Below are 13,346 nucleotides of genomic sequence, written 5' to 3' on the forward strand. Positions count from 1 at the left end.
TCTGCCGATGATGAAGAGAATGAAGAAATGTTTGAGGTGAGAAAAGAAATTATTCAGACAGTGAGCCAGCATGTCATTAGGTAACAGAAGAGATACTGAATTTAACTGATGACAGGAGAAAACTTTAAAATGCAGTAAATGAAGCAGGCAAAAGGAATACGAATGTCTTGAAAATGAGATCGTCAGGAAGTGTAAAATGGATAAGAAAGGATGGCTAGAGGACAAATGTAAGGATTTATAATCGTATATCACTACAGGTAAAACAGATACTGCCTACAGGAAAATTAAAGAGATCTTTGGAGAAAAGAGAACCACTTGTATGAATATCAATAGCTCAGATGGAAACCCAGTTCTAAGCAAAGAAGGGAAAGCAGAAAGTTGGAAGGAATATATAAAGGGTCTATACAAGGGTGATGTACTTGAAGACAATATTATGGAAATGGAAGAGGATATAGCTGAAGATGAAATGGGAGACATGAAACTGGATGAAGAATTTGACAAAGCGCTGAAAGATCTAAGTCGAAACAAGGCCCCAGGAGCAGACACCATTCCATAAGACCTACTGATAGCCTTGGGAGAGCCAACCATGACTGAACTATACCATCTGGTGAGCAAGATGTACGAGACAGGCGAAATACCCTTAGATTTCAAGAAAAATATAATAATTCCAATCCCAAAGAAAGGAGGTGTCAACAGGTGTGAAAATTACTGAACTATCAGTTTAATAAATCATGACTGTAAAATACTAACACAAATTCTTTACAAATGAATGGAAAACCTGGTAGAAACTGATCTCGGAGAAGATCAGTTTGGATTCCATAGAAATGTTGTAACAGACGAGGCGATACTGGCCCTACACCTTATCTTACAAGATAGATTAATGAAAGGCAAACCTTCATTTCTAGACTTAGAGGAAGCTTTTGACAGTGTTGACTGGAATACTCTCTTTCAAATTCCGAAGGTGGCAAGGGTAAAATGCATGGAGTGAAAGGCTATTTACAATTTGTACAGAAAGCAGATGCCAGTTGTAAGAGTTGAGGGGCACAAAAGGGAAGCAGTGGTTGGGAAGAGAGTGAGACAGGGTTGTAGCCTAACCCCTAGGAAACAAAAGAAAAATTTTGAGTAGGAATTAAAATCCATGTAGAAGAAATAAAAATGACATTGTAATTCTGTGAGAGAATTTCTGAAGAAGAGAAATTTGTTAACATCGAGTACAGATTTAAGTGTCAGGATGTCTTTTCTGAAAATATTTGTATGCAGTGTAGCCATGTATGGAAGTGAAACATGGACAATAAATATTTTAGACATGAAGAGAACAGAAGCTTTCAAAATGCTTTGCTACTGAAGAATGCTGAAGATTAGATGGGTAGATCATGTAGCTAATGAAGAGATACTGAATAGAATTGGTGAGAAGAGGAATTTGTGGCACAACTTGACAAGAAGAAGGGATCGGTTGGCAGGACATGTTCCGAGGCACCACCAGATTAGTACTGGAGGGAATTGTGGAGGGTAAAAATCGTAGACGGAGACCAAGAGATGAATACACCAAGCAGGTTCAGAAGGATGTAGATTGCAGTAGTTACTCACAGATGAAAAAGCTTGCACAGAATAGAGTAGCATGGAGAGCTGCATCAAACTAGTCTCTGGACTAAAGACCACAACAAAGTGCAACTTTGTGCACTTCAAAGAATACTGGAACAACTGAAATTCAAGAAGAGAGGAAAACTGGGATAGCAGGTTCCTTACCTTTAAATCCAAAGGTGCCAGCCACCCTTCTAAAACCCTTTAATGGTAAGAAAAAGAAATTCCAGACTGGTGATAAATCTAGAAAGGGAAGCGACTTGGTGTCTGGGAGTGGAAGTTTTTCAGCACTGTTAAGGTTTCCAGAATTTTAAAGAATTCTGAAGGTGCCATAAGAAAGTCAATTACTGGGTCCTGATAAATAATACAAGAGTTGCGGTAGCTAGTATTTTCTTTAGATGGCATCTCAATCATGCAACGTATTTGGAATAGGGAACTAAAGAAAGTCTTTTCATCAAAATTTTGATTGGTCACCAGCCAGTCACAATCAAAGTGAAGCTCACTGGTAAGCACTGTAGGCGAATTAATAATATTTTGGACTATCGAGAGCAGTTAGATAGAGTGAAGAGTTCTTATTACTGAGCAGATGAACATTGTGGAAGACTAACATGGGAAGAGAATGCAGTGACAGGAATACAGAAAATAAATTTTAATCGTGCCAAGAGAAGAAAAACTTACAATACAAGATGTTAGTAAAATGCTTTTTCAGTGCCTGTTCAGGTGCATTACAATTGATATCTTCATAAAATAGAGAATGTTTAACATAATTATGTAAACTGATGACTAAATTGCAAGATGATCTGAAGGCAGCTCTGTTCGAAATGAAGAAAAAAATGCTATTTCTGTAAACATAAAGATTCTCTTAAAATTGGTTGTGCATTGTGTACTGGCAGGATAACAGAAACAATGTGAATGTAGTAACATTACTGATGACAGCAAACTTCAAAATAAAATAAAATCAAACTGAGTCTCAAGAAACAAAAACTTACATGATTCACAGGTCGGACTTTAAAGCTGTCAAAGTGATATTTAGTTCAGAGCATTACAGCAGGCTTTGAGATACCCTTCATTACTTATATGGCTCATGGCCCCTCATATCTCTTTCCCTTTGCTGTATTTTTATCTCCTCTGCAAATGTTAACTAACCTTTTCTTGTTTGTCTTTCGATAAGTTAATATCAACTATGTGGATGTTTTTTCAGATAATATAGTATTACAGATCAATAACACATATGAGTCTACAATGGAATTGCTGTGATTGTAGAGTAAACTTGTGCCCTCAGTTTGTTTACAGCTGTAGATAAACTGCTGACAGTAAACTTAAAAGTCATTATCCTTAAATAAATAACTAGTGCCATTCCAAATTCGAGATATACACCAGTTTTCCAAATGATTTCATTAACATTCACCACTGTTGTGATCTTTGTCATTTTATATGTCAAATGTCCAAAGCAATATAATCTTACTAGTGAAAGCAGCAATGATTTGCAATTGCTAAACATGTATTGGAATCGGATATACAACCTGGTCTCCTAATCCCCCCTCTCTCCATCTCCACTTCCTTCCCATCTCTCCAACCGTATCTTTCGCCTTATGACCATCCCCTTTTTCTAACCTTGAGCCTTGTTTGTATGTATTGCAATCAAAACCTTGACTGAGAAATAAAGTTGCTTAAAATGAGTGGAGGGATTATTGGTATATGGGATGTGAGAGAGATCCCAGCTGCTGGAGCTGTGAGGATAGTGGCTCCAATAACAGCATTTTGCATAGTTTTAATCTGTGAATGGGTAGGATTACAAAGATTTGGACAATTCGAATTCCGTAACAGTATACTAACCATAAGCTAATCAGCCTTAAATACAAATTCCCTGTTTTCTGTTAAAACCAACTGTGAGGAAGGAAACAAAAACCATAAAATTTTTGTTTAAAGTTATATATAAAGAGAAATAATATGGGAGAAAAATTTGTCTAATAGTATATATGCCCTGCTATCATACTTAAAACTGACTGCGAGAAAGTAAACTCGACCACACATCTTCACAGCACAGTGTTTTCTTTCTTGCAGCTTGCTTTCACACAAAACCAGTACATTGTTGTTTAAAAAACTTTATAGCCTATGTGCATCTCAGTGTTTGTTACAGTATTGTTTAAAAATCTGAAGTAAATTGGTAAAGAACTTTGAGATCTTCAGTAACAATGTTAAACAATGTATTGTCTTTATGTAGTAGTATATATGCAGCTGTCTGCAAAAAAGAATCCCTGTGTTTTCCACCTATGTTGTTTGTTAACCCTGGTAAACGATGAATTCCTCTTCGATTTCTGTTTACATCTTATATCGCTCTTAATAATAATATGGATGGGTCATGAAGTTATTACCACAAACATGCTATCCATGATTAATTAAGGCAAAAAAGTTAAACATGTGTAGTGATAAGAACATTTGGAAAAGAGAAATCAGTTACTGTAGACAGTATTATAAAAAATTGTACAACATCATAATTCCAAAAGCCCATGCCAGTATTTTAGACAGTATAGTTGCACTACAGAATCTGCACTACTGGTACTTGAAACTATTGGCTCAAAGTAACTGAACAGTTTATGTGCTCTGGTCATGATCCACTTGTCCACCAGGTAATACTTGTATAATAAACTGTAGCAGTAAATGATTATATGAATAGAAGAACTATGTAATACAGATCCACGATCTGGTCTTTATCCTTTGGTGATATGTAAGTTGTGAAAGTATTTACAGTTAACACAAAATGTATCACCACACAGTTACAAAAAAGGTGCATGTGACAGCGACTGAAACTTCAACATGTAACATTAGATGCAACTTTAGTGGGAGGTAATCTGTGAGACCAAGAGGGAAGGAAAGAAAGACACTCATGTTACTCAGATTAAACAAAGAAGGAGTCACAATGAGCAGGAGAAATGCTAAGGAAAGCACTTGCCACAAGATGAGACATATTACTGGAGTATCTAAAACTTCCAGAAATAATTAATTTTGCAATAGGATGTGCAATAATGAATGGAGGCACAAAGTGATACTACCACCCACTTGAGAATATTACAAAGAGACCAATACAGAAGGTCTCCAATTATGGCTCTATGAAAGATATTTATGACATCTTCAATCATTATGTTAGACAGTTTGTACAAGAAGAGGGAGAAAATAACCAGCTTACAAAACAGTGTAACAGCCAATGACAGTATCTGAGAAATGAAGTAATCAGCAATATGGTGGATGCTGACCTTGGCAACCCTCTCCCCCTATAGTAAACATGTGAGGTACGAATTATTTCACTGCTTTGGTCATATATTCATAGTTTTCACTGTAAATAAATTATGTGCATAAAAGAATCATAGTTTTTGTTGCATATTCTGAGTTCAATTTGTTTCTTGTGTGTTATAGTTCCCCCATCATTTTCGCCTTTTTACTTTTGTCAGCTCTTCTCCTTCGTTTTTCACTTTACTATCCCTTCACAATTTCAACTCCAGCCTTAAATTATTTGCCCTTTTTTAGTAAAGAGTAAGCAGTATTATGCAACAAGATCTTTTTTAAAAAAGGAAAATAGGCTTGTGGCAGACAGAGTAGTAATGTAATGCAGAAGAGAAAGAGAAAAGAGAAAAATGCAGTTAAAATGACTAATGGGAACTAAATAAAAGGCAAAGACAATCATGATGTAACATACGTGAAGCTGGCATCATCAGTGTATGCAGAAGTAAGTAGCTAAAGAATCTCACCTTTATATTTGGTGTGTTAAGAACTCGCTAACCAAAAGTTCTTACTTATGACTTATATTTTAGGGAACAATTAGTGATACTCAAACCATGTTCAGACAGAATTTATTAATACTCCTTAATAAACCTGATGGAATCTGTCTTTTTTCACATTTATTAAAATAAAAATTAATACACTGTATTCCCAAAAGCATCTCTTCCACACAAAATTTTGAACTGGTGATGCAAATCACTGTGAAATCCCCCAAAATTAAGCAATAAAAGAAACATTCAGATGTGAAATAATTACTTTCATATCAAGGGGCTTGTTTATTAAAGCATTAATTATTTTGTTAATCTTTTAAATTATTTTATCTCCAAACAAATTCTAGCTGAAGTTTGGGAATACAATGTAATTAAAATGAGATATGAACTGGAACTCACCGGAGTTTAGTTCCCTGACAAGTGTGGACATGGCATTTGTAACAGAATCAGCTGCTACTAGCAAGTCATTGCGAAGGCTTCGACTACTGCTGTTTGTTGTTCCAGAATTGTTTGTTGACCCAGCCAAAGATGATGTAGATGATCCTAGTGAAATGAGGTATTACTGTAAATTTTCAGATATAACCAGGAAAAATAAATTTTCCAGACACAAATATGTGATGTCTGAATATTAAAGAAACAAAAGACAATAGACATACTGTTTTGTTTATTTACAAACAGATCTTCTATAAACAAATTAAAAGCACAGATTTTTACCTTTTAATAATTCCTCCTCCCCTCCCAACTCAAAAAATAAAAAAAATATATATAAAAAAAATACTAGGCTGTATATTACGTCCCATGTCAAAATGGGATAGTAGTCATCTGGATAAAGTGTCTAGGCCAATATATACATTTGTTTTCTGCAAGTCATTGTATGGTGTGCAATAGAGAACAAGCACTGCATTGACATCATCATTGCCCTGTCCCCCTTTCCTTTCTATTTGTGGACAATGTGCAGGAAGCCTTACTTACAGTAGAATTCACTGTCTGTCATAATGTTTCCAATTTAGCCTTTAAGATCATTGTGTTGAGCATTTCTGAGATAGTCTCACTCTTACTAAAGAAACTTTTGATGATCAGCATAGTTCTTTTATTAATTTTCTATATCTCTTTCATTATTCCAACTTGGTAAGACTGACAATGGATACTCAGAAGTCCAATAAATGGAACAATTCAAACAACTAACAAAAAACATTGATGATCAACTTAATTAGCAATAGCTGCCATGTTGCAGAAGAATAATTTAATTACTGCAAGAAATGGATCGAATCAGTATAGTGTGCCACTGTAATTCACTCGGACATTGAGCTGAATTGTTAACAGAAGTCGCATAATGTACAAAAGAGAATTTGTCAGTGGATGTGATTGAGACCAGACTATTGGAACCAGATGTGAGGGGCACAAAATCTCTGAAGTTGTCCAGGTACTATATTTGTCTGCACTAGTAACAGATTCCCAGTAATACTACTGCTGGATGCTCAAAGTACAGCAAATCATCATCTGACCTGGAAGTAATTATACATAATGGGTCATGCTGATGGCAGAATATTTACAAACTAAAAATCCACATGAAGTAATGAATCTGTCTTAACAGAAACATGAAGTTTAGGCCTATTACAGCATCTCAACTTGGTTAATGTTTGCAAGGGATGAACTGAGACCCGTACTACATCAGCTATCACTCCTGACGTGGATAGCAAACGACACCACCCAACACCTGTATCATCTGCTTACCTATAGCAACTTGCTGTACACTGTTCCATTCACAATGGAAATCCATCAACCCATTACTCAAAGCAATATTATAAACATTACATGGACATGAGGGTACCTGACCTCACTCCTACTGAGCACAACTTAGATGATATGAAGATGATATCTTCATACTGAATGATGAAGGGGTGGTTATTTTGTGGCTGGTTCTTTTGGTTAATGTTTGGGAGATGGCTGTGTGAAGATGTGACATCGGAAATCTGATTGCAGACTACCTGTGAAGGCCACAGTGATATCTTCAGCATACTGGGCAAGGAAATTCTTGTTACTGCAGATATGCCTTGGCCAGGCTATATAGAAGCAATTTTCTGGTGTGTAAGGGATGACATTCATCAAAATGCAGGTACTGTTGATGGTTAGTGGGCTTGATGTGGACAGAGGTGTGATGGAGCCATCAGGGAGGTGGAGGTCAACATCCATGAAGGTGGCATGTTGATTATGGACAACCAGGTGAGACAAGTGGGAGAATCTGTGGATGAATTAGGGTAGGTTGGTTTGACCTGGGTCCATATCATGGAGGTATCATCGATGAACCTGACCAGGGGTTTAGAGTTTTGGGAGGCTAGGGAGGCCTACTATAGATGAGAACACAATGGCATAGGAGGGCACTATGTTTTCGCATGTGATTGTGCCACATATTTATTTATATATCTTTCCCTCAAAGGAGAAGTCATTATGTGTGAGGATGTAATTGGGTAGATGAATTGGGAATGGTGTAGTGGGTTTGGAATCTGAAGGCTGCTGGGAGAGGAAGTTTTTGATAGCAGTAAGGCCATGGCCATGAGGGATGTTGGTATATAGGGGGGTGGCATCAACAGTATTGAGTGTGGATCAAGGTGGTGATAGGGTTTGGATGGTTGAGAGTGAGTGAGGGAAGTGGTCTGAATCATTAATATGAGATGCTAGGCTACGAGCATCTGGTTGGAGATATTTATTGGCAAGGGTAGAGATTCTTTCACTGGGAGCACTAGGGGCATCCAAGATTGTTGGGTTGACATGTTTGGGAATCTTGTACAAGGTGAATGTGCAGGGTCTCACTGGGGTGAGGAGGGGGAGATTTCATGGAGAGATTTTGGGATGGGCCAATGGATTTGAGTAAGGACTGAAGATTTTGCAGGACTTCAGGGATAGAATCACTATGGCAGAGATTGTAGTTGCAGGAGACAGACAGTTGGCAGATGCCTTCTGTCAGGTAGCCACTGTGATTCATTATCACAATGGTGGAACCTTTGTCTGCAGTGAGGGTCATCAAATCCGGGTCTGTCTTGAGGTTGCAGATGGCTGTTCTTTCTTCTATTGACGCGTTTATGTTCTTGGGAAGAGACCATGGGAAGGATGGTAAGGCCAAGTTGAAGGTGGTAAATTCCTGGAAGGTATCCATAGGCTGGTTAGGTGGGAGAGGGCGAGGTCATGGATGGTGGTATGAACTGAAGAGCAAATGTCTATGTTGGAATGAAGTTGGCTTTGTTTGGAGGGACTGGTAATGAAGTGTTTCCATGGTAAGACCTGGAAGTCCAGTGTGGCTGAACTTTTGGGTGTGTGGCTGAAGCTGAGCTCTTTAGAAAGGACTGAAACTTCTGTAGGATTTTTTAAGTTTTCGAGAATGTGGCTCATGGAAAAGGTCAAAAGGCAGGGTCTGAGGACCATGATGGGTTGATGAAGGGGTTCACTGGAGTTAGGATAGGTGTTGATGGGTAGTGGCACTCCAAGGTGGGAGTAGGATTTTTGGAGGTGGTGTCTGTAGTGGTTTCTGAAGTGCTCTTCCAGGTGTTCAAAGGCAAAGATTTCAATTTGACAGATATTGTGGAGTATACGCTAACAGTATCTTGCAGAGGGAGCAGAGGTGGTTCAGGAATGTCTGCACCATCGAGGTTTGTTTCTGTAGTACCAAATTTGTGAGGAACAGACACTGGCAAACTCTAAGAAAATTGAAAATCATTGTGAAAGCAGCCATGTCAAATACAAGCTTTACTGCGATTTTTGCACAGCATTTCATATGGGTATGAAAACTAACCAGCTGTCCACCAGAACAAATGACCTGTGGCCAAGAGCAGAATTGCCAATCCAGAGGTGGAATACTCTACCAGGCAAAACAAACTTGAGTTCAATGCCTGCTTTGCAGCCAGTGCCATGTGGATTCACCCAGTCATCAATTTATCTGCACTGAGCGGGTGCAACATTTTCTTGGGTCCTGTAATAGTCCTGGTCTCAATCTCCGCTAACCACTGCACCCATACCTTCTACCCAACAACCTCTGTCACGTCAGCCCCTCTCAATGCATTCTTCCATGTCATTGCCATCATGTGCTGTATGAACTTATTGGCTCCGGTGCCTATCACATTCCTATAGCTTGCACCTGCTGCCTCTTGCTCTTGAATATCTATTCTGTGTACCTGGAGCCAACACCATGGGTCTTTTCCCCTCTCTGCTGCCCTCCTTTTTCACTCCCTATCCCCCCCCCCCCTCCCCCCCAGCCTCCAGATACTGCCATGCAGCCTTGTCTGGCCACCATCTAGTCTCTGTATGCTACATCAGGCAGTGCTGGATCTTCTCCTCCCCACATAACCCTGATATTCTCCCCCCCCCCCCCCCCCCGCCCCCACCCCACCCCCTCTTCCTCACAGCTTCTTCTCGACAGGACACCAGTGGGTAGAGAGCAGGCACGTATGTGTGAGGGGTGCTTGATTTTTGCGCGCGCACGTTTGCGCGTGTGTGTGTGTGTGTGTGTGTGTGTGTGTGTGTGTGTGTGTGTGTGTGTGTTTTAACGGTCTTTGTGGTGACTAGTAATCCAACCTTTTTCCAACATTGTTCAGCCCTTTAATCTCTCCATTGTTCAGTCCTTTAATCTAGATTATCAGATAATTTTTAAAAGGAGTGGCCAGTAAGATACAGCACATATACATGTTCTTTAACTTACAGAGGTTTGAGTCTAATGGGAGGTTGATGATGACTTGTAGAACAAAATACATAACTGCACTCTGATTACTAGAGAAGAATGCAAAGACAGCATTGAAATTTTTTGTCTTATATTGCAGTTGTGAAATTTATCTGAAACTGGTTTGCATTAATAGTAGCAAATATAATTGTGTATTTTTAAGGAGTCCTCTGTGAGGTGTATAGTTATCTACTTTACATAATATTAATACTTCTGACTTCTGATGGATAAATAAGTTAGCTGTATAATGTTACAACAAAGAGAGAGAAAGTAAGCATAATAAACTAGTGTCTTTATCTTAATTTTTGGTTGATTTACCTCGATTATCTCACTGTGTTAAAGCTATTTAGGGAAGTCAGAGATGGGAAGATTTCCTTACTGTAACTAGAGCCATACACAACATGAAATATTGTGTGTTACTGAAACTGAAAAGATTTAAGAGCATAAAGACAAGAAGTTTCTCTGTGCAGAAGAGAAGAAAGCAAGTAAAATTAGGTTTAATATTCTGGTGGAGATAATTGAGCTGGGGTTGGGATGACTGGACACATCTTTTTCAAATTAAATACCTCAGCATTTGCCTAAAGGAATATTAAGGAAACAACAGAGAACCTAAACTGGGATAGCCAGGATGGGTATAGAACCCTGCTCCTCCTGAATGCATGTCCACTGTCTTAACCTCAGAGTCACTGTGTTGTTTTATGTACAAATTGGAATATGAAGAAAAACAGTAATTACTTGACTAATTTTTTTTTCTTTTTCTTTCGTTTTCTTTTTTTCCTTTCTTTTAAAAAGCAAATTACAGGTACAGAAAAATGCAAAGAAAACTTATAAACGCTTTACCCTGAGATGATGAAAGTCATGGGATACATCAAAATATTGTGTTGGACCGTCTCCTGGCCAGCAAAGTTTAGCAGCTCAACATGGCGTGGGGTCAAGAAGTCGCTGGAACTCTTCTGCAGAAATAATGAGCCATGCTGCCTCTATAGCCATCCATAATTGCAAAAGTGTTGTCAGTGCAAGATGTTGTGTATGATGTGAGCTCTGGATTATATTTCATAAATGTTCAATGGGATTCATGTTGGGTGATCTGTTTGGCCATTCTTCAAACCAATCATAAACAGGGTGTGGGCTAGTGATAACATGCATTATTGTTTGGGAAAATGTAGTTCATGATGGCTGCAAATGGTCTCCAAGTTGCCAAACAAAACCACTTCCAGTCTAAAATCATTTCAGTTGGACCAGAGGACCCAATCCATTCCATGTAAACATAGCCCACTGCATTATGGAGCCATCACCAGCTTGCACAGTGCCTTGTTGACAACACAGATCCATGGCTTCATAGGGTTTACACCACACACTAATCCCACAGTCAGCTTTTACCAACTGAAATCAGGACTCATTGTACCAGGCCATTGTTTTCCAGTTCCTAAGGTCCAACTAATATTGTCACGAGCCCATTAGAAGAACTGCAGATCCTGTCATGTTGTTACTGAAGGTACTTGCACCAGTTTTCTGCTGTTATACCCCATTAATGCCAAATTTTACCACAATGTTCTAACGGATGTGTTTGTCGTATGTCCCACATTGATTTCTGGGGTTATTTCACACAGTGTTGCTTGTCTGTCAGAACTGACAACCCTACACAAATGCTGCTGCTCTTGGTCGTTAACCTGTTAAGCGGGTAGCTTGCATGTGCGTCTCTCTTCCTCAGTATGTAATATGTGCCAGTACGTCCTGGCATGGCGGTGCTTCTCTCATATATAATAGTTTCCTTCATATTTTATTTTTGAATTTAAATTGATATTGGGTGGGAATGGATAAGATATACTGCAGAAGTTAACAAAAATTTATTTTTATGGTATTGCTTGTCTTCTTCAGTGCGAAACATTTTAAAGCAAGGAGCTGCACACATGGAAACTTAGCATGATGCACACCGGTATGAAGTCTCATTGTGAAAGCCATTTCTCACGCACGCCACACAACTCTTTGCTGGTCATTTCTTCACTGTGGGCAGAAAAAAGTCTGGAAACTGCCTGGCTGTAAGGTGTGTCGCTTTTGGTGTTCTAGGTGTGCGTCCCAATTATGTCCCTTGTTGTGGTGAAGATATGGCCAACTGTTCATCAGCACTAATCATGAAGCTCATTCTACTTTGTTTACCATCATGCTTCTTGTACAGAAAATATGCACGAAGCATGCAATGTCCAACAAGTGGCAGAAAAGCTTCTGATAGTATTTTTTCAGCTTGCTCCTGACCACTGCATCTACCTATTCCTCACATATTTTTGTTGTAATCAATGACAACACATGGCTTTTGAACGATTCCCTTCTTTGAGTTTACATTTAAAAATGTATTGTTACGGAAGGTCCTTCCATTTCATTACCATATGCTTACCTCTGTAACCTGTTATGTACTCTTCTTCCTTCATTTTTTATTTTTTTTATGAAGCCAGAGAACCCCTTCCCATCTTGCTGCATTGTGCTGAAAATGTTGGTATTATTGCTGGTTAATTTGTCCACCAAATCTGGAGTGGTGTACCATGTATCAAGATAAATACAGTGGCCTTTCCCAAGGAGATCATGAGCAAGCTCCAAAACAATTTGAGAGGTTATTGTTTCTCCTGATGGCTAACATAATTAGTGTCCTTTCCAGGGTAAATAATGAAGTACCATACATACCTACAGCGGGTTTTACCAAATTCGTAAAATTTGATGCTGAATCTGCTGCACTTTGATGGCATAAATTGGCTTCATCCAAGCCATCCTTTCCAGAACAACAATGATTCCTCAACTGTGACGTTCCTTTCTGGCACGTATATTGATCTGAATTTACCTTGCAGATGCTCCATAATTGGATGCTTTTCTGCTGATAGTGCCTAGCGCATCATATGAGGTATTGTCAGCAAAGTGGAGGAATTTCAATAAAAGATGAAACCACTTTTCACTCATCAGTTTCCTGAAGAAAGGTGTGTCCACTGATTCTTTCTTTGAAAAATACATCTTGTGTGCTGGTTTGGAAAAAATTCTTTGAAGTAAGAGCATTCCAAAAAGTATTTTTACCTCATCCTTGTAGTATTCTGACAACTGAACTCTGGAACATGCTGCTGAATTGTGACGAGAAGCTATGGTGGTCGTGAATGGAAGTCCTTCTGTTCAGCTATTATTTTTCACAAAGCATCATTCACAAAACACATAAGACAACCTAACACATTATACTGTTTTAGAGGCATAACTGTACTGATGCTACTACTGAACAAATACTGATCATGAACTGAACTAGGACACACAAATGC

At 38.7% G+C, this 13,346-nt stretch overlaps 1 protein-coding gene across 8 annotated transcripts in view; it reads right to left on the reverse strand.

Annotated features, from left to right (window-relative positions):
- LOC126416736 (dystrobrevin beta) overlaps positions 1 to 13,346 on the reverse strand; it is a 604,481-nt gene that overhangs the window by 36,649 nt on the left and 554,486 nt on the right. For all 8 annotated transcript variants that reach the window (XM_050084562.1, XM_050084568.1, XM_050084566.1 and 5 more), the window contains exon 16: positions 5,748 to 5,891. In XM_050084562.1, coding sequence (XP_049940519.1) covers positions 5,748 to 5,891 — 144 coding nt within the window. The remainder of the gene's footprint in view (positions 1 to 5,747; positions 5,892 to 13,346) is intronic.

The sequence above is a fragment of the Schistocerca serialis genome, chromosome 8, assembly GCF_023864345.2.
Source record: "Schistocerca serialis cubense isolate TAMUIC-IGC-003099 chromosome 8, iqSchSeri2.2, whole genome shotgun sequence".
In the NCBI taxonomy this organism is placed as follows: Eukaryota; Metazoa; Arthropoda; class Insecta; order Orthoptera; family Acrididae; genus Schistocerca; species Schistocerca serialis.